Consider the following 21,669-nt stretch of genomic DNA (forward strand, 5'->3'; position numbering starts at 1 on the left):
CCTGCTGAAAGGTAGACGTTTCGTTCAGGGTCATTGGAGGAGATTTAGGCATGATAATAAAAAGGAATGAAGAGAACTGCCTTGTGATGGGGTAAAAACACTGTAAAGATGATTTTACGTTTTTTAAAAAAGTTACTGATTAATTTTTTTCCATGAGCCAGAGAGCACCCCCAACAGGGTCCGGATGCTGCCTTCCACCTCAGCTGCAGCCAGTCCTAGATCGTGGGCCTGCGTGTGCCCAGAAGTCTCAGGAAGGTCTCTGAACTTGAACCCAAAACTTTCCCATGTGGGTTAACCTTGCATAGTAAAACGTCCTGTTTCACTATTGCATCACTGTCCAGCCCCCCCCCTTTTTTTCTTTTTTATAATACTGCAAAAATTCCTGTAAAACTTAAGCTTATAGGGAATGAATATATAGAAGGTTTCTAAAGTGAAAGCAGAAATCTTAAAGTCATCATACCTTGATCAAATGGCAAGGCAACCACCAAATTTATTTTATCTCACATCTGCTTATTAAAATATGTGATTCCACATACATTTCTCTTAATATCTACTGTGTGCCTGGGGTCTGTGCAAGTGGCAAATAGTACTGAACTCTTGACTTAAGGAGCTCAAGATCTACTTTGCAGGAAGGAGGAACGAAAAAATATTTTACTGAACATTTAGTAAGAGCCAGGGATTCTGCTGGAAGACATGGGGAGGAGGGTGGGTCACAACTGGAATACTTAACTAACTTTAAGAGGTAAGTGTCATTTTACATTTTTAAACAGATGGGGCCAGCTGGTGGTGTGGTTAAGACAGCTGGATCCAACATGGCAGACTGCACCGTTAAAGGCCTATACCCAGTGGCTAGAAAAACTTGCCGTGTGTGTGTGTGTGTGTGTGTGTGTGTGTGTGTGTGCCCAAATCCTGAGAGGAGAATAGAGAAAGGATTGCAGCATGGCCATGTCCCCCACCCCCTGCTGGGGGTGATATCTCACTCCACCACCCCCATCTGTTTCTCTCCCTATAGGAAGTAATTTTTAAAAAAAAAAATTTTTTTTGGAGAAGTTTTTGCTATAGGGCACATGCGCTCGCCAGAAAGACAGAGACAGAAAGGAGGAAAAAGCTCCCCCCAGTGGGGATGGCCATGCCACAATCCCTTCTCCTCCATTCCCCTCTCAGGATCTTGGGAATGCACGCAAATGCCCCTGGCATGAGTTTAACCCACTGAGTCCAGGACTTGAATCACGGTCGACTACGTGGGAGTACAGCGACATAGCTATTACGTCAACTGCTGGTCCCAGTAAATAAAAAAAAAAATTTAAACCTTTTTTAAAATGTAGCTTTAAGGGAATATATGGGAGAAAGTGTTTAATTCTGGGGACTGAGGGCTGATGAGAGGATTAGAGAAGGACTCAGTTTAGGCTGAGTTGAGGACAAAAAGAGGTGGAGAGCAGTAGTGTTAAAGGTCCCGGAGTCATTGGCTCACAGTGTATAGGAGAGGTGCCATTTTGTTCTCTTTAGAGCCAAGGAGTTAAAGGTTCTTGGGGAGAGAAAGAATAAGGAATTTAGCAGAGAGCCAACCTACTTTTTTATCATACGTTTTCTATAAAATACTTCTTAAGAGCCAAACTATTTTTCTGATTTCATGCCTAGAATTTTACCATAAAAGGCTACTTATGTGTCTTTTTAGTTCCTAGGAGTTAAAGAGATGCTACTATTAGGAATTACTAAAATATGCAGAGGCTGGAAATACCAACGGGCTGTAGTGCCAACATACCCAAGCACCATCCGCTGAGACCCAGTGAAACGCTGAGCCCCAAATGGCAATCCCTCCCAGGCTCTAACCAATGCCATCTCACTTTTTCTTTTATCCCCTGCCTAGAAGGCTACATTGTGGGTGGGAATAAAAATGGACTCTTCTGTTGCACCCAGGCGGTTGCCAACAGTCTGTTTGCCTTGTTCTTTGCTGGCAAATCATTAAACAGTCCCCCCAAAGCAGGCCTCTTCCCCAGGGCCACCCCGTGGACAAGGATTCAGAGCTGTGGTCAAAGGGCTGTCAGCCGTCAGGCTGGAGCCCTTGGGCTGTCTCCAATACAAGCCTTTCCTGGCTGTTGCCTCTTCTGAACAGAAGCCTCATTGGCCTGATGTCAACCCCCCAGTGGCTTCTGAGGAGAAACTCTGGGCATCTGCGTTGGCCAATAGCTTGAATGATGGTGTCCTTTTCCTCCTGATGTAATTTCTAAGAGGAGCTATGCCTGTGTCCCCTCTATTGAAGCACAGGACCATACTCCATATTTTTTCCACTTTGTCCTGTAAATGTAATATTATGTGTATTACTTCCCAGGAGCTGTGGACTGAGATCAGCCAAACGAACTCCATAGCTTCCTTCATCCCACTCATAATGTGTCAGTTAAAACCTGAGCATAGAATATTTAGTTGAGCTAGTCCATTTGGATAATCTGCGCTCCGATGGCTTATAAACACAGGGCAAGCCAGTTGTGGAGGACAGCAGTGTAGAGCAGGGTTTGCAGGACAACTTAAAATCCTTCTAGCCACTAATCAAGAGGCTAGACCTGAAGGACATAGAATGTATGTGAAGTAACTGAGTTGATTAAGCCATTTCACGTTCTTGCATTGAAATCACCAAATTTAGCAATGCTTAAGTAGTTTTACTAGTAGTCCAGATGGGCCTCTGGCATATTTAAATAATCCAGTTTCTTCACATTTCATTTCTATGGTATTTTTCATGATGATCAGTTAGCTTTAGTCTTTAGTATTTTAAACATTAAAATCTTAAATTATTGTTTAAAAACAAACACTACCTGTTTCCAACAGATTTCTAAATTCCTGTCATTTCTTGCGTGAGTTTGGCTTGAACAAGAACAGAAAAATCATTATGGATACTGTGTTAAGGCTGTTTGCAAACAGCACACAGGGTTAAGTGTGAGAGTTCAACTGACTACCTCACTGAGTTAAGGCTATGCCTTAGGAGGGCCCTGGAGAAAGCCTCCTTACACTCTTATCCTGGAAAAGGGGGAATAAGGTGTTACCCTAGTACTGCCATCTGTGTCAAGGTGTTCTGTAGAGGACCTCTTTGGACAACACGCAGCTAAACGAAGGGCCTCAGTGGTGTTTTCATTAGAATGGAGGTCAGCGAAGGTGGCAAGACCTTCTCTGTGACAGTGGTCAGAAGTCAGCTGACTTTTCAGGGATAGTTGAACCCTCGGTTCCTCACTGGGTAGAGGAAAGGAGAGTGAACCACATGACCAGTGCCTTCATGGGCCTGAGAACTTGATAATTCTGTTTTACAGTCTTCTTCAAAGGATCCTGCATGTAACTAAAATGGTATTTTAAAAATTTTATTCATTTATTTTTAAATTTGAACAGAGCGAGACAGAGAGAAAGGGAAGGTAAGAGAGCAAGCCACCAGGTCCAGGATTTGAACCAGTGTTGGCTATGTGGGAGTGCAGCGCCTCAACTACCACACCACCTGCTGGCCCCCTAAAATGGAATTTGATGGGCTTCTTCCTCTTGTGTCCTAATTTCACAAGGACCTTCCTAGTGCCCCTGTAACTAGTGGTCATTTTGGGCAGAGTCAGAATGAGATCCATTTCTATAGGAGAAAACAATGATATAAAAACTCTACCTATTGGGGGAACCAGCAGTTAGCATAATGGCTATGTCGCTGGACTCCCACATAGTCGACCGCGGTTCACGTCCTAGACCCGGTGGCTTAGAACTCACACCGGGCACGTGTGCGTGCGTGCCCAAGATCCCGAGAGGAGAATGGAGGAGAAGGGATTGCGGCGTGGCCATCCCCCCTGGGGGGTGATTTCTCACTTTCTGTCTCTCTCTGTCTGTCTGGTGAGTGCACGTGCCCTATAGCAAAAACCTCTCAAAAAAAAAAAAAAAAAAAAAAACGTTACCTATTGGGTAGCTGAGGTTTTCTCCTTTCGGTCTGGTTACTACCAAATAAACTTTCTTCTCTGATATAAATTTATTTCAAAAGCCACTCTGAGATTAGCGCTTCTTTCTCCTCACTTTCTTCTGCTTGCTTGCATGGATGTTCATGACCCTGTAAGTCACTCATACAGAGTGTGGGGTCATGAAAACCCCACTGTGCGGACCTTTTTTTTGTATAAGGAGGCCCAGTTTCATCACAGAGCTTGGACTCAGTCTGAGGTAGGACAGGTGAATATAGCATGGAGAATAAAGCCTTCGATGTGTGAGTGAGTGAGAGAAATGGTCGTCTGGCTGAGATGACCATCGTATTTGGGTCTGAGCTTCTGTGACCTCTAATTTCAGGACACACCTTTCTCGTCCTAAATGAGCAGGGACCGTTCACTGGGAAAGTGTCTTAGAGCAGTGTCTGGGTCTGGCTGCCTTTGTTGTGGCTAGGAGAAGAGATGAGATAAACCCTCAGGGAGAGGAAGGAAGGCGAGGCTGGTCTGCAGAAAGAGCATAGATCCAGAGGCAAATGGAGCAGACAGATCCTGCTTCTGTCATGCTGTTAATAATGACTCAAGTTTGGGGCCGGCAGGTGGTGTGGTGGTTTAAGGTGCTGGACTCCCACATGGCCGACCGCACTTCAAGTCCCGGACCTGGTGGCTTGCTGTCTCTCTCTCTCTCTCTCTCTGTTTCTCTCTGGTCAAATTAAATAATAGTAATTAATTAATTAAATGATTTTTCAAAAGGAATTACTTATTTTAAAAAAATGAATGATTCAAGTTTGATTTTCTAGAGATGGGGATGCTGAAGCATTCTCCCACAATCCCATGTATTGGAGAACTCAACGAATGTTTGGTGACCCACACAGAACACCTCCCCAGCCTGTGTGCCTGGAGTAGACATATGGACACTGGGACTGAATTTAGGAGACCTCAGCCTCCTTTCACAAGCTATATGAGGGGGGTCTTCAAAAAGTGCATGGAAGACATGGACTATGAAAAATGTATGCATGGATCTCAAATTTTTTGCACTAAAATAAACTTGTACTTTAATTCCATTCTTCCTGAGATTTTGGAAGTCCCCTCATATAACCATGGCCAGTCTATAACTTAAGTCTCACAACCTCATCTGTAAAAAGCAAGGTTTGAAGGTCCCTCACAGCTATGAACCAAGCCCAGCTGTTAGCAGTTCACATCTTTTAGAAACTATATGGCAGTTGGATTCAACTCAAGTCATATTCATTCTTTCACCAAATACTAAGTGCCTATCGATGCTATGCAAAGCCTCCAACTGGACTTTTGATTAACTCAGTTTTTCCCCTCAGATTTTGCCACCCCGCTTCCTGTCAGGTTCTGGCACGTCACTTCAGTTCTTGTCCGTTTTTCTGCTCACAGCCTCCCTGCAACCCCAGGGAGGCTTCCTGGATCAAGTAAGAAATTATGGAGGCCTCTGTTACTCTTCCTCTGCTAGTCTACTCCCATCAGATGACCTAAGGTCATGCTTCTCTCTCCCCACCAACATTATTTCCTTTCATAGCTTAAAAAATAGCACAGAGGCAGCTAGTGGCATGGTGGTTAGGGCAGCTGGATCCCACATGACCAAGTGCGCAATTCAACTCCCAGACCCAGCAGGCATGTGTGTGTACATGCCCAAAATCCCGAGAGGAGGGAGGGGTGGAAGAGAAGGAATTGTGGTGTGACTGTGCCCATGGGCGAGGAGGGATATTTCTCACTTCTTTGTCTTTTTCTGTCTCTCTCTGGAGAGCACACACGCTCTCTAGCAAATAGAAAAGAAGCAGCACAAACAGGAATACACTTTGTAAAAATTTTAATAAGGTAAATAAAGAGAAACTCCGTTTGACATAATTTCCCAGCTTCTCAACTTAATGAATTTGGAAACTCATCCACCCCAAAGAGATGGCAGGTTAATGTGTGATGGGAATGAGGTCTAGAGGTTTTCAGATACAAACCTAAACAGTTACCATTAGGTTCTGACCGATTCCACTGGGATCCCAATTACCATTAGGATGTAACCTGTAGAGGTAGGTAAGCATGGATCTCTGTAAATCCAGGGCATGGTGACCAAACTGGACCTCAGTGGAGGCCTTTCAGGTGCTAGGAGCCGGAAGTACGCTTCAGACCAATGTGTTTTCTCAACCCCCTGGATGCAGGAGCTTTACTTTATGATGCTGGTGTGTCCTGCTGCCTGAGATAAAAGGTAGTTCTAAGTTCAGATAATGGAGGTTGCACAGGAGAGAATGATTATAAAATCTGAAAAGAGGAAATAAGGAGGGAGAAGGGTGCCTTTGATGCCTGGCCAATGTTCCTGATTACAAAGGCAAATTGTAGCAGGCAGTAAAGTTACCTGTCCAAGGCCTGGGTGAAGGTCTATACCTGGAATCAGAGAACTAAGACTTTATTGCAGCAGAGGTGGGGGGAGGAGGAAGGCTGGGAAACAGGAGACAGTAAAGAATTGCTTGCAAAAGCACACACCCCAAAAGAGATGCGTGGATAAAGCAAGACCAGCATTAAGTTCAGGGCTCACTTGAGCCCTGGAATGCCCTTTGTGAGGAGGTAATGAGATCACATGGCTTCCTTCATGGGAAGGAGGCGGGTTGAGAACTGGACGAGCTTGTTCAGTGGGGTTTGGAGGGCTGAGAACAGTAGGGAAGTGACCGTGGATAATGAGCTGTCCCAGACTGCACCTTGCTGATCCAACGCTGGCGTTTAGAGACACTGTCGATCCCCAAGGGAAGAAGGAGTCAGAAAGGGCATTGTCCCTTCCAGGAACATGAAGGGATTTTATTATTACTGATGCAGTAATAAAAACAGCTTCTATTTAATGAGCACTTACTGAGTGTCTGGCTCTGTATGGGTGCTTACATCAATTATCTCTAGTCTTCACGATAGTCAAGAGGCATTTTTGTTTCCATTCTAAAGATGAGGAATACAGGATTCAGAAAGGTTAAGTTAATTTGCCCAAGATCACACAGGTAAATGGTAGAATCGGAATTTGAATCTTAGGTCTGTCTTAGGTGGAAGAGGGGGAAAATCAGGACAAATAAGTTGAAATAAAGATAAGAGAGAGAAATGGGCTCACTAATCTGAAATACAAAGGGCTGGACAGGGGCTGCATGGTAACACAACACTCTGGGAGGCTGACCCACACTTGCAGGTCTGGGGTTCATGCCCCAAGACCTCTCTCTGCATGCTGGACATGCTGAAGCTGGGGTGCAGCATAATTTGAGGACCGTGTTGGGGTGTCTGTACTCTCTCTGTCTCTCTCGCACTTGAAGAAATAAATAAACGTAAAAGAACAACAGAATAAAGCAACAAAAGCCAGCCTCTGGTGCAGCAGTTAAGTGCTGTGCATGGAAAGCTGGATCCCATGTGGCCGACCACTGTTCAAAACATGGCATGTGTGCCCAAAATACTGATGGGAAGGAGAGATGGAGGGGGGTGCTCACACCCTCTCTGTCTATGTTTCTGTCTCTCTCCCCCTGGTGCACACACCCATCTGCACTAACAATAGTAAAAAATAATATGAAATACAACATATGCTGCCCAAGGACAGTTCACACTCCTTGCATAGGAGTATACCACATGTGTGCATGGGCCCAGCATGTGGCATGGTGTTTAAGAGCACTGGACTCCCACATAGCCGACTATGGTTCAAGTCCTGAACCTGGTGGCTTGCTTTCTCACTTTCCCTCTCTCTCACTCTTGCTTCCTCGCCCTGTCCCTCTCTGGTCAAATTTAAAATAAATAAATGAAGTTAAATAATTCCAAGAACAAAAAATAAAACAAACAAACATATATGTGCAAAGCTAAATGTTTCTGAGTCAGCATGACTTAGACCGTGAGAACCAGCTCCTCTTAATTTGCACCTTGTGGCAAACTCTGAGACAGACACATCCCAACTCCTGGCTTTCAGGAAGACACGAGCTACCAATCCTTACACTCACCAAGTTTCCAGGAGCCCTCCAGAGCCACACAGTCCCGAATCCCACAGCCCATTTCTCTTGGCCTTCTCCTCGTGTCACTGAGAGGACAGCTTCTTGGTTACTAGGAGACCTTGTATCCCGAGGTTCTGTTTTCTCCTCTCTTCCTGTCTGGAACTGCCCTGAAAGGGGGAAAAACTAAGTCTCTGTGTTTTACCTGAGGAACACAACACCCCCTTGTGAGTTAATGAGCAGAGTCCTGTTTTTGTTTTTAATCTGAGACTACTTGAAAAACTTATTGCCAGAGGGACCAGTAGTTAGCTTAATGGCTATGTCGCTGGACTCCCACGTAGTCAATCGCGGTTCGCGTCCCGGACCCGGTGGCTTAAAACTCACGCCGGGCGCGTGTGCGTGCGTGCCCAAGATCCCGAGAGGAGAATGGAGGAGAAGGGATTGCGGAGTGACCATCCCCCCTGGGAGGGATTTCTCGCTTTCTGTCTCTATGTCTCTCTCTCTCTCTGTCTGGCGAGCACACGTGCCCTATAGCAAAAACCTCTAAAAAAAATAAATAAATAAAAAACTTATTGCCAGAGATACAGCATACAAAAGTGTAGGGAGTATGTTTCAAATAGAACTATTTAAGAAATAGCAAGGAACTTTTTAAAAAAAAAAATTATCAAATCAAACTCCAGGGCCCTATCCCACTAGGTGAGTGAAAATTTGCTTTTGAGGGAGCTTCCCCTCACAAAATAACACAAAAGTCTCAAAGCTTTTTGAAATTTAAAATATCCAGGGGACCCCTCTGATGTTTGTCCACACCAAGCACCACAAATACGACTATTGTCTAAGCACAGTCTCTCTTTTTTTTAATATAATTTTTCTTTATTCGTGATAGAGCTATGCATGCGCATGTGAAAGAACGAGGAGATAGAGAAGCAACCACCCATAGGGTCTCGTCACACCACGACTCCCTTTCTTTAATCCTTCAAGCCCTGCGGACACTTGTTTCAGGCTGAGTCAAGGATTTGAATCATGGTCACCATGAGTTATCTGGCTTCTCAAGCAGGATATTACCGCTGTGCCACAGAGCTGGTCTATTTGTTTTCATCTTTAAAAGTTTTGCTCACTTAGTCTTTTAATAGTAGGCAAATAATGGAAAATACTGAAATAATAGGTACAGAAAGATAATCGTACTTAACTTTCATTAAATACCTTTTGCTAAAGTGCGAAGCATTGTATGTGTCGTATATCATTGTCATCAGCTCCTCTTCATTCACCCATTTGGTTAAGACATTGCTCAAATAGCTGCTATATATAAAGCATTTTTTTAATGATATCTTTCTCCCCCAAGGTTTTTGCTATAGGGTACATGGGCGCACCAGAGAAAGATAGAAAGAGACAGAAAGAGCTCATTCCTCCCCCCCCCCCCAGGGGAATGGCCATGCCACAATCCTTTCTCTTTCATTTCCCTCTTGAGATTTTGGCATGCACGTACATGCAACATGTATGTTTTTCAAACCCCCCAGTCTAGGACTCGGACCATAGTGGGAGACCAGAGCCTTAACCACCATGCCACCTGCTGGCTTTGCAAAGTGTTGTTTTAAGGGCTGCAGATAAAGTTAAGTAAGTAGAGCCCTATCTTCAAGAAACTTATAGTTTAGTTAGGTTGTAAAGAAGAGAATGGATAAAGAGTAACAGCAAATATAAATAAGTGCAATAATTAAGAAAAATCAGACAACAGGAACAAGGGTGATGAAGAATAGGGTAGTCAGGGATATAATGTTTATTCCTTTTCACAGAGGAAGAAACTGAGTCTCACAGATTAAGTGACCAATTTATGAGGCACAGTTATCAAAGACCTTACTCAGTATTAGAATTGTTCTGATCAAGGAATTGATGTTATGTAACTGAGAGTCTTGAATTAATTCAAGAATACATTATTAATGGATTTTTCAAACTGGGTGAACTGATACATCATTGTATCTCTACAGTCAACTCCCATCTATAAAGAACTTGGGGACTATGTAAGATCAGTCTCTTTTAGATACTTATTGAGGAGAAAAAAAAAATCTAGTATAAGAAAGGTGGAATCGGGCCAGCAGATGGCATAGTGGTTAAGGCACTGGACATTCCCACATGGTCAAACCACAATTCGAGCCCTGGACCTGGTGGCTTGCTTTCTCTCTTTTGTTTTCTCTGTATGTCTGTTTTTCTCTTGTCAAATTAAAATAAATGAATGAATAAATAAAATAAGTAATTCTTAAGGAAAAAAAAGAAAGAAAGGTGAACTCAATCATTGAGTACTCAAGCAAACATTACCAGTATGGTGGACTAGCAATGATTGGGTACCATAGCAGTCTTTAGTGATGAGGCAGATTCTCAGATTTAAAGAAAAAGGGCATTCAGAGGACAATAATACTTCATTTAAGAAAGAGAAATCGTTTTCATTTTAATTAAAGTTAGTAACTAAGAAAAAATATCAGTTGGAGAATCACATTCTAAAGTAAGCACCTCAATTTTTTAATGCATTTTTATATATATACATACACACACACACACATATTTATTTATTTATATTTACCCCTATGTCTGACCCTCTGCCTTTTCCCATCCTCTTCTCACACTACCTCTGGTGTCTGCGGTTGTCTTCCGTTTCTTTTCCCCCCACATTTTATTGATCACACAATTTCTTAAATAGTCTAACTACCTTCGATAGCAAGTTAAGCTGGTAATTTCAAGAAAAGCAGTTTTGAAATGGTAAGGAACTTCGCTTAAAACTTAAAGCCAGGAAACAGGTTAGGAATCTGTTCAAATAGTTGGTACATGAACCTATCGACAACTCAAGACAGGACAAAAATCCTTAAAACCGGACAACAAAGCCTAGAAGAAAATTAGCAATGTTTGTCAAAAGTCATAAAATGCTATTTCACCAGTTCAGACTCATGTACTCAATCTATCTTCTTTTGTGGTTCCATCTTCCCAGTTAAATTCTAGGATATAATGTTCAATTCCAGACTTGTCTCTATGAGTAAGTTGGCCATTTTCTTAGTTTTGGAATTCTTGTTTTCATGCGTCTGTATTTAATTTTCCTGATATAGCACTCCTTGGGAACTTCTTGGAGATCTGGTTTGGTGCTGGTAAATTCTTTCAGGTTTTGTTTATCTGAGAATGTTCTTGTCTTTTCTTCCCACATGAAGGATAATCTTGCTGAGTACAGTATTCTTGGTTGAAATTGTTTTTCCCTTAACACTTTGAATATATTTTCCCATTCTTTCCTCACTCACATTGTTTCCGATGAGAGGTCTGCTCTGTTAGTCTGATGGGATATCCTTTGTAGGTAACTTGCCGTTTCTCTCTTGCCAGTCTTAGTATCTTGTCTTTGTCTGTGGTTTTGATCAATCTGGTTATGATGTGTCTTGGAGAAGATCTTCTTGGGTTGATTCTGTTTGGGGTCCTTTGTAATTCTTGGGACTAGATCTGTGAGTGCCTCTCTAGGTTTGGAAAGATTTCCTGCAGGATTTCATGGAATAGATTATCAATGCCCTTATGAGTCTCTTCACCTTCTGGGATACCAGTTATCTGGCTGTTTGGATATTTGATGGTATCTTGCATTTCTCGTATATTATTCTCATTTTGGGGGGCAATTTTCTCAGTCTTCATGGTGTATTTTTCTAGGCCAGCAACTTTCTCTTCTATGTCTGAGATTCTAATTTCTTCATGATCTAGTCTGCTTTTAATACTTTCAAGGGAGATTTTGACTTCCTGTATTATAGTCTTCATCTCTAACAGGTCCACTTGATTATTTTTTAAAGTGTGTAATTCCTCTTTTAGATCTTGCAAGTATTTCCTCACCTCCTAGAACTCGTCAGCTCCTTTCTTCTTTCTCTTCTGCAGTTCATTGTCTCTCTTCTCTTCCATCTCTGTTAGCTTCATCATTATGAATATTCTAAATTTTTTATCAGACATTTCCATGATTTCCATTGAACTGTCTGTGGATGAAGAGGAGTTATTCTTTTCCCTTGGAAGAGAGGTATTTTCTTGCTTTCCCATATTTCTTGTGGCCCTGTGGTGATTTCTAGTCATCTGATGGATGGTGTGGTTCTTCCTAAACTTGAAGTTCAATCTGAGTGTTCAGGAACATGGAAAAAAAGGTGACCTGGAATCTTTTTGCTATTCCATTTTAATCCCTTTGCACAGCAGATTCAGTAGATATTGAGGAATATATTAACCCTAATAGTATTTGGATATTTGGCTATAGTTCCCTTAGATCTGCCTAGAAACACAATGAATGGAGATTGAGGAGCAGAGAGGTGAAATAAAAGAAAAAGAAAAAGAAACAGAGCGAGAGAAAAAACAGCAACAACAACAACAAAGAAACAGAGAAAAAAGATGGAAAAAAATTAAAAATTTTTTTAAAAAAAAAAGTAAAAAATAGAAAGCTGCACGAAATCACTAGTTCTCAGGAGCCATGGAGGAATCTTTTTCTGAAGGCCTGTCCTTTGAGGCTCCTGGGTGGGAGGGGGAGAAGATATTATTAACAAGATAAAGGAGGGACTGAAAGCGAGAAAATACTTTACCTTAAAAATTTTTTAAAGGAAAAATTACCAAAAAAAATGAAAAGACAGAGACAGAGGCAGAGAGAAACAGAGACAGAGACAGAAGGCTTGAGGGGCTTCCTACCACTCGAGTGTGTGGGCTGGAGGCTGAATTATCAGTAGGAAAATCTTCATTTCTCTTTTTTCCCTGAAATCACTAGTTCTCAGGAGCCATGGAAGAATCTTCTTCCTCTCTCTTTGGTTTTTATTCTTCCATCACAGCAAGACAAACAAAACACTCAAATCAATATCTCAACATATGTTACCTTATGATTGAAGTATTCAAAACAAAAAGAGCAAAATTCTTCTTTACCAATCTCTAATTTTCTCCCAAAGCAATCATTACCAGAATTTTGTGTGCACTCTGTTGTCTTTATTATAGTTAACTATCAGTTGTGTAGTTGTAGACCTTCTCCCTCTCTCTCTCCCCCTTCACACACACACACACACACACACGCAAACACACACACGCACACACACGCACACACACACACACACACACACACACACACACATATAAATTACAATACAGTGGGATAAGTCTGTGACTGGGGAAATGCAAGACAGAACAGCAAGTGCCAAAAGTGTTTAGAGAAATGAAACAAGTTATTATTTCTTCTTTTTTTTTTTTTTTTGGAGAGGTTTTCACTATAGGGTGCATGTGCTCGCCAGACAGACAGAGAGAGATAGAGAGATAGAAAGCTAGAAATCACCCCCCAGGGGGGATGGCCACGCCACAATCCCTTCTCCTCCATTCTCCTCTCAGGATCTTAGGCACACACACACACACGCCCGGCATGAGTTTTAAGCCACCGGGTCCGGGATGTGAACCGTGGTCGACTACATGGGAGTCCAGTGACATAGCCATTACGCTAACTGCTGGTCCCCCCAAGTTATTATTTCTAGAACGTGGGTTGTATGAGGTATGGGAAGGGAATGGTAAGCCATGAGGTAAGGTATGAAGGCAGGGCCCAGACCAGCCAGACTTTGTTTCAAGAGAGAGTTTTGTTGTAGGGCATGTAAGTTCACCAGAGAGACAGAGAGTCAGAAAGGGAGAAATCACCCCCAGGGGGAACAGCCATGAGTCAATCCCTTCTCCATTCTCCTCTTGGAATTTTGGACATGCGCCCTGCGTGAGTTTTAAGCTGCAGGGTCCAGGGCTAGAACCGCAGTTGACCATGTGGGAGTCCAGTACCCTAACCACCACGCCACCTGCTGGCCCCAGACAGATTTTTAAGCCATGTTTAAGAGTATAGACTTGGATCTGGAGGTGGCATGGTGGTTAAGGTGCTGAACTCCCACATGACTGACCACAGTTCAAGTCCCAGACCTGGTGGCTTGCTTTCTCACTTCCAATCTCTCACTCTCTGTCTCTCTGGTCAAATTAACGAATAATAATGATAATAAATAAATAAAATAGTTATTTTTAAAAAGAGTATAGACTTTATTTCAAGAGCTATAAGTAGCCTTGTAAGAATTTTAAGTGGAACGGTAACTTGCTCCTTATTCATTTATGCTACAGGGTATATATACTTGCCAGAGAGATAACATGAAAACACACACACACCCTGGGGCCCAGGGGGATGGCCACATCACAACCCCATCTCCTTCATTTTCCTCTTAGGATTTTGGACACACACACACACATACACACAAACGTGCGCGTGTACGCATGTGTTTTTCAAGCCCCCAGGTCCAGGACTCGAACTGTGTAGTCAGCCACATGAGATCCAGCCACCTTAACTACCATGCCACTGGCTGTCCTGAGGTTTTAGACCAGTTTGGCTACAATGAGAGAACTGAGTGATGAGGTGATCCTAGTTAGGTGGTTATTTCACAAAATCAGGAGGAAATGCTGGTGGCTTGTATCAGTGTAGCTGTAGTGAGAATGGAAGAAAAAGAAATGTTTAGGAGGTAGAATTGTTCGAATTTGGTGGCTGATTGGATATTGGTGATTGGTAGAGACATGTGAAGGAGATGGAGGAGACTAGGAGGATAACATCTGGCTCCAGTAATCGATGGATAGTAGTTCTAATCCTTAAGATAGGGAGTACTAGAGGAGCAGTTTTGGGGATAGAATGATTGCTTCAGTTTTGAACATGCTGAGTTTGAGGTATCTCATTTAAGGTTCTTCAAGTAGAAACATCCACATAGGTCAGGAGGTCAAGAGAAGAGCGGGCTGCACACATGTAATCAATGACCTCTGTGTAGAGACAAAGGTCATGGGATTGGCTGTGGTCACCAGAGAGGGGATGAAAAGTGAAAAGGAAAGAGGGCTGAGAGCAGAGTCCGGGGACCACCAACATTTCAGGGACTTGGGCTCTCGTGCTTTAGGAACATATAATTAATTAGTAAAGGCAGATGTTCTTTTTTATTAGTTGGGAAAAGACATCGTATATATTTTCAGTGCAAATTGTTCTTTTATTTATTTTTTTTTTTACCTTATTCTACTACTACTTTCCCTTCACTTCTGCCACTTACTATGTAATCTTGAACATGTTATTTAACTTCTTAGTGCCTCAGTTTCCTGATCTTTAAAAAGGGGACAATGGGGCCAGCAGGTGGCGCAGAGGTTACGTTGCTGGACTCCCACATGGCCAACCATGGTTCAAGTCCAAGACCCAGTGGCTTAAAAATCATGCTGGATGTGTTTGTGCATGCATGCCCAGGATGCCAGGAGGAGGATGGAGAAGGGACTGCAGCATGGCCATCCGGTGACCAACCCCCCTGGGGATGATTTCTCACTTTTCCTTTCACTGTCTCTTTCTGGTGAGCACACATGCCCTAAGGCAAAAATCCTCTTTAAAGCAAAAGGGGGGAGGGAGGGGACGGTAATGTTCCTACCTCATAGTGTTATAACAAGAAGAATTAATATACTAAAGTGCTTGAAACAACCACTGGCCCATAGTATTTACCCAGTAAACATAAACTATGAGAGTAGTCTGTGCATTTGAAAGTCCATGACTTCAGAGGATGGAACCAGACTGAGATCAGTTCTAATCTTTTGACACTTTGACCTCACTGAGCCTCAAGCTTTTCTTTTTTTTTTTTTTCTCCCTTAGCTTTTGCTCTAGGGCCTGTGCGCTCACTGTAGACAGAGAGAGGGGAAAAGTAAGAAATCAGCCCCCAGGGGGGATGGTCACACTACAATCTCTTCCCCATTATCCTTTTGGGATTTTGGGCACATGTGCACATATGCCTGGCATAATTTTCAAGTTGCTGATCCGAGACTTGAACCATAGTCAGCTATGTGGGACCCAGCTGCCTTAACCATCATGCCACCAGTTGGCCTTCAAATTTCTCTTTTTAAGTGAGATTAATAACTTCTACCTTATAGTCAGATAATTTGGAAAGCCCTGCCATGCAAGAGGCATTTACTAAATGGTGCGTTTCCTCCCATTCCTTCTTCTATAGTTGTTAGTTCAGGATCAGACAAGTCTGCTGACTCTGACACCTGCTTTTTTTTTTCTCCTCCTCCTCCGAGTATTCTACAAGATAGTACTGCCCTGTAGATGCTGGTTCCCTAGTAAGGCCTGGGGGCAGAGTGGCAATTAAATATTTACAAACTCTTCAGAACAGACTGCTCTTCTCTAAAGTGGCTTCCTTCTCCACCAATTGACATTCTGAGCAGGGAGAGGTGCCTTGAGTTGTTTGAGAAAGCCAGACCGTGGAGTGAGGATGAAGGAGGAAGCCAAGCAGTAGACTTCTGTGGCTGTAATTTGTCCTTCCTAAAGGAAGGCTTCATATCTTCATATCTCAATTGGAGCAACGGACTTGTAACCCCTCACACACCAGACTCTCATCGGGGGAGTTCTCCAATGCGAATCTGTGGGCCTCACACCATGACCTGAATCTTGCCAGTCTACCCCGCCTCTTCTCCTGCCTTCCCTTTCATGCCAGACCTCACTACCTGCAGTCTGTCTCAACCCTGTGCTTCCATGCCTCAGCACCGATGGCTTTCTCTGCCAAGAATGTACCTCTCCGCCCCACCCCCTTTTGTTGGTCCATTAGGCGGACACATACCTATTCAGCCTCCAAGGAGTTGCTCAAGTCACCTCTTGTAAAAACTTCTCTGCCCTCCCATATGGCATTGTTGGTCCACCCTCCTTATGTCCTCCCATAGGCCTTTGAATGAACTCATATCATAACATCACAGTATGACGTGTCCACACGGTTCTCAGCTTCCGTAAGGCATCATTGACTCCTCAGTGCATTGTACCATGCCTGACTCCAGGGGGTCTTCAGTGTCAGAAGGAAGAACCAAATGTATTGTTGGGTAGATGGATAGACAGATGGATAGACTAATAGGGCTTGCTAAGACAGGGGCTTTAGCTTCACTGAAGGGAGAACAACCCCAATCTCACACCCCAGTCTTTTTGTGGGACCAAGGGTACATAACCTTTGTCTTACACTAAACCTCGGCCACACTAGACTACTTAGTAGCCCTTAAACTCCAGTAGTTCCTTAATAAAAAGGAACTCCCTCCCATTTCAACACTCCCTTCCCAGAAATTTATATTCACAAGGATACAGTTCAAAGCAAGGTGGTATGTATTTATTTAAAACCAACTATGAGCAAGGACTTGCAGGGATTCAGTGAGAAGAAACAGTCTAAAAGTACTTTCAGAACGTGACTTTTAAGCTCATTGTCATCATTACCACCTTCATCAACATCTTCACAAATGCAAGATTCTCTCTGGTCCCTCAGATGGTTCCTTCTGGAATTCCTTCAGACTTCATTAGCAATGGAGAGGGAAGGGTGGGCAGAACCTAGAGGAAAATCCCTTCCTTGCCAGGATGCAGTGTTTCCATCATATGGGATTTCCTGGTCCATGGGATTATCTAGGGCCAAATAAATCAGACTCTCTTCTCATAGAACTATGGCATTTGGGGGGGGGGTGTGAAAAAGTTTTTAAAAGAATTATTTAATTAATTTATTATTATTTTTACATGAATTTTGCCAGAGAAAGAGAGGAAGAGTGAGAAAGCAACCCGCCAGGTCTGGGACTGGAACAGCTGTTGGCCATGTGGGAATTCCAGTGCCTTAACCACCACACCACCTGCTGGTGGGGGAGGAGTGAAAATTTATAACACAATAGTTAAGTGCTAGGGACCAGCAAGTGACATGGTGGTTAAAGGCGCTAGACTCACACATGGCTGACCGCGGTTTGAGTCACGGACTTGGTGGCTTGCTTTCTCTATCTCCCTCTCCTCCAACCTGTCCCTCTCTAATCAAATTAAAAATAAGTAAATACATTAATAAAGTTAAATAAAATAATTCTTTAAAAAAATAGTTAAGTGCTGTGCATAGGGAGCCAGATTCCACATGGCCAACCATGGTTTGAATCCTGGCCCTGGCAGTTTGAAAAACAGTCCGGGTACATGTGCACGTGTGTCCAAAGTCCTGCTGGGATGGAGAAATGGTGGAAAAGGATTGTCGCATGACCATGCCCCATCCCCTCAGGTTTTTCTATGCCATGGCTAGTCTGAGAGAGGTGGAAATGCATGCCTCCACCCTTTCTTCACCAACCAGCACTAGTGGAACTTTGTGACTTTCTCTCTCTCTGTCTCTTACACACACAAACACACACACACACACACATGTGCACGCACCTCTGGCAATATTTTCTAAAAAGGAAACGAAAATTAGGTTCACATAGGTATTAGAATCACCTTGAATGAAAAGAGTTAAAGCAAATGTGTCTCATGCCACAGGATCCTCAGATTTCTGTTAGCACACATAGGCCACTTCCCCTTCAGTCCTTGTTCAGCACCAGCTGGGCTTAGAGGCACAGAGTCTTCTTGGACTGGACCTGCCATACCTTCAAAGCAGATGGGCTCTACTGGGTCTATCTCCATTGCCTCATTCCTGAAGACAAGATGGGCTCTTACGAATTGTGCTTGTTCAAGGCTTAAGTCTTGGTCAGGTCTCATCCCAAGATAGTCTCTTCTCCCTGTTGGCATCCTGCTTGGTCCCAGGATGGGCATAGGGCAGAAGCTACGAGGATGTGCGAGAAGCCAGGCAGCATTGAGGAGACCCACGCCACATGGAGATGGAGATCTACAGAGCAACAGCTGCCCGGGGGACATGGAGAGTGGGCCCTTGGGGAGCGTGGAGAGAAGGCAGGATTCTGAAGGAACCAGTGGATGTTTTGTTAGCCCAGGTTTTTGGAGCAGGTAGAGGGGATGAGAGAGGCTGGGCCAGGAGAGAAGCCATCTGCATTGGTCATTTTGGAAAAGTGGGGCTCACGGGTTGCTGGAGCTACTTTGCAGCGGACTCCATCTAGGCCCCTTCTGGGCTACCTCACATGCCCAGCTGCCCCACCTCCCTTTCTCCTTGGCCCCAGCACCCACAAAATAACGATTAATAATTGTCAGCTAACTCGGAGGCAATCCAACAGTAAGACCCACTCCTTCAGAGCTCCAGGAGACCTGCCTGGTACCTGCCTAGACCAGCCTGCAAGTGCTTGGCTCTCAGCTCTCTCCTGCTGTCCCTAGAGCCTCCCTAACCCACATCTGTTTGTCTCTCCCCACAGTCCCACCCCCTGTACCTGTGCAATGCCAGTGATGACGACAATCTGGAACCTGGATTCATCAGCATCGTCAAACTGGAGAGCCCCCGGCGGGCCCCCCGCCCCTGCCTGTCATTGGCCAGCAAGGTGGGTTCACAATGACCCTACACATGTCTTGAACTTCACCCAGCTCTGGCTGCGAGAGGCCCTGTGCTTTCTCATGTCCCCTGGTCTCTTAAGAGTGATGTCCCCATCCCCTCAGGTTTTCTTAGCCCACGGCTGATCTGAGAGAGGTGGAAATGCATGCCTCCACCCTTTCCTCACCAACCAGCACTAGTGGAACTTCGTGACTTTCTCCCGGGCAGGTTCCCCACCCCACCTCTTCTCCTATCACTTGGGAGTCCTTAAACCCTGTCCTCTTCCAGCACCAGACCAGAGGTCTGGTGAAGGGTTCTTCCATCTTTCAGATATTTCTGAAAGAACCAGAAGAAACAGAAGCCATTGCCCCATCCTTTAAAAGCTCACCTTTTTTTTTTCTGAGGTTGCAGCTATCCCACAAGCTGGGTTTGGCTTGCAGGTGTGTTTAGCTCTCACAATGACTTTTCAAAATAGAAATTAACTGGCACATTTAAAAACGAAAAATCGTCATACAAAAATCCAGACTTCAGGGCAGCAGATGGCGTGATGGTTAAGGGTGCTGGACTCCCATTTGGCTGACTCTGGTTCGAGTCCTGGACCTGGAGGTTTGCTTTCTCACTTTCTCTCTGTCTTTCTCTAGAAATGTTAAAATAATAATAATAAATAAAGTTAAATAAAATAATTCTTTAAAAAATCCAGACTTCAGCTTCTCTGGCAGAAAACTCTTGCCCACATTTCCACAGACCACAATCTGTGGGAGCTAGGTAAGGGCCACCCCCTTCCACAGCTGTGGACTCTGTCCTGCCTCACACTGGCCTGCCACCATGCAGGCCCTGTAGACATTTGTGTCTGTAACCCCTGTTTTCACCATTCTGGTGGCTTGTGGTAGGCACACATTCTCCTCTTGGGATTTTGAGTATGCACATACATGCGCCCGGCATGAGTTTTAAACTGCCAAGTATGGGACTCAAATGACGGGCGACTACATGGGAGTTTAGCGACATGACCATTATGCCATCTGCTGGTCCCGGTTTTTCATCTCAGCTCTGTTGCCTTCCATTCTAGCTGGGGAAACTGAATGTATGTGTGAGTGAAGGTAGATTATTTTTTGGTACAGATGAGTGTGATTAGGAGAGGGAGTCCTTCTCCTGGGGTGAAGAGCAGGGAGAATGATACTCCTAACCTTTGTGCCGGCTCCTTGTAGTCAGAGCCAGGTCTCTTGGGAGTCTCCTGATCCTCCAGCTACCTAGCCTCAAGGAAACAGATTGAGTTCTTACCTCATGCCTTGGGGGGCAAGAATGTGGGCAGGATTCTGAATGTGGTGTCCTCAGACAGCGAAGATGTTCTCCTGGCCTGGCCGTGCTGATGCAGAAGGGGCCCCGGGGGAGGTGAGAAGTAGGGGCTGGGGGAGCAGGCTTTCAGGGTCCTGAAGAGCAGTAGAATTGTGTTAGGCTGAAGCTTCCCCACTTGTGAATATTTAATTTCCCTTGCTTTATAAAATATGGTGAACTATTCATATATCCTTTTGATAAGTTAGTGCTCAGGGCCTGCTCTGTGTTATTAGTGTGTAAGTCTGACTGTTTGTGAGATGGTGGGGGGTGGGTAAGAAGGGTTCAGAGAAGCTCTGCTGTTCTTTCATTTTCTCTTTACCTATTGTAAATGCAATATATGTGGGAACTTCAAAAAGTTCATGGAAAGAACCAGAATTAAAGTACAAGTTTATTTTGGTGCAAAAAAAAAAAAAAAAGAGAGAGAGAGAGAAAGAGAAATCCATGCATAGTTTTCTCATAATATACATTTTTTCTATGAAATTTTTGAAAGCCTCTGGAAATTTTACAGAAAAGTGTCAACAAGTTCTTAGCAATATTTAAAATTCTGCCACATGGAAGGATGCATCACATTGGAGGTTTCCTTCTCACCTCCTGGAGGACCAAATGCCTCTAGGAGAGATGAAGCAGACACAGACACAGAAGCCAGGAACATGTGGTCAGTGCCCTTTGATGTACTTAACCTTGTTGGGCCTTTGTTTCTAGCACCATAAACAGCACATGTATTTGCTACCAGCATGGTTATTGTGAGGATGCATATAATGTATGTCAAGCACCAAACAGTGCCTGCGCTAAAACAAACATGAACACACACACCTGTTGGGGCTTAGAAGAACCTCTACCACTGCCCTATGGCCAGGGCCGTCGTACTCACTCTCAGGCATCTCCTTGCCACTCTGTGGGAATTGCTCTTGCCTGAGCTCACTGAGGCTTCCAGTGAGTCAGGGCCAATGCTTTCCTCAGGTGTCATCCTTTGACCTGAACTAGTAGCACTTATCTGAGATCCCCTGGTTCAAAGGAAGACTATCAGGATAGTGATCTGGGTCTTTGAGTTATTTCCAATATTTCAGAAGTCCCACACGCTTAACTAAAGTATTTGTTTTTGCTTTTTGTTTTGTTTTGTTTTGAGAGATTTTTGCTATAGGGTGTGTATACTTGCCAGAGAGACAGAAAGCAAGAAATCACCCCCCGGGGGAATAGACATGCCTCAATCCCTTCTCCTCC

The 21,669-nt window shown here is 43.9% G+C and overlaps 2 protein-coding genes across 3 annotated transcripts in view; both read left to right on the forward strand.

The window, feature by feature from the left end:
• The window catches only part of SKA2 (spindle and kinetochore associated complex subunit 2), a 1,094,818-nt gene that overhangs the window by 765,876 nt on the left and 307,273 nt on the right, over positions 1 to 21,669 (forward strand). The window lies entirely within an intron of this gene.
• Positions 1 to 21,669, forward strand: part of RNF43 (ring finger protein 43) — a 78,725-nt gene that overhangs the window by 43,586 nt on the left and 13,470 nt on the right. For both annotated transcript variants that reach the window (XM_006154644.3, XM_027774244.1), the window contains exon 2: positions 19,004 to 19,126. In XM_006154644.3, the coding sequence (XP_006154706.1) occupies positions 19,004 to 19,126 (123 nt within the window). The remainder of the gene's footprint in view (positions 1 to 19,003; positions 19,127 to 21,669) is intronic.

This window comes from Tupaia chinensis, unplaced genomic scaffold, assembly GCF_000334495.1.
Source record: "Tupaia chinensis unplaced genomic scaffold, TupChi_1.0 Scaffold000416_1, whole genome shotgun sequence".
Taxonomy (NCBI): Eukaryota; Metazoa; Chordata; class Mammalia; order Scandentia; family Tupaiidae; genus Tupaia; species Tupaia belangeri.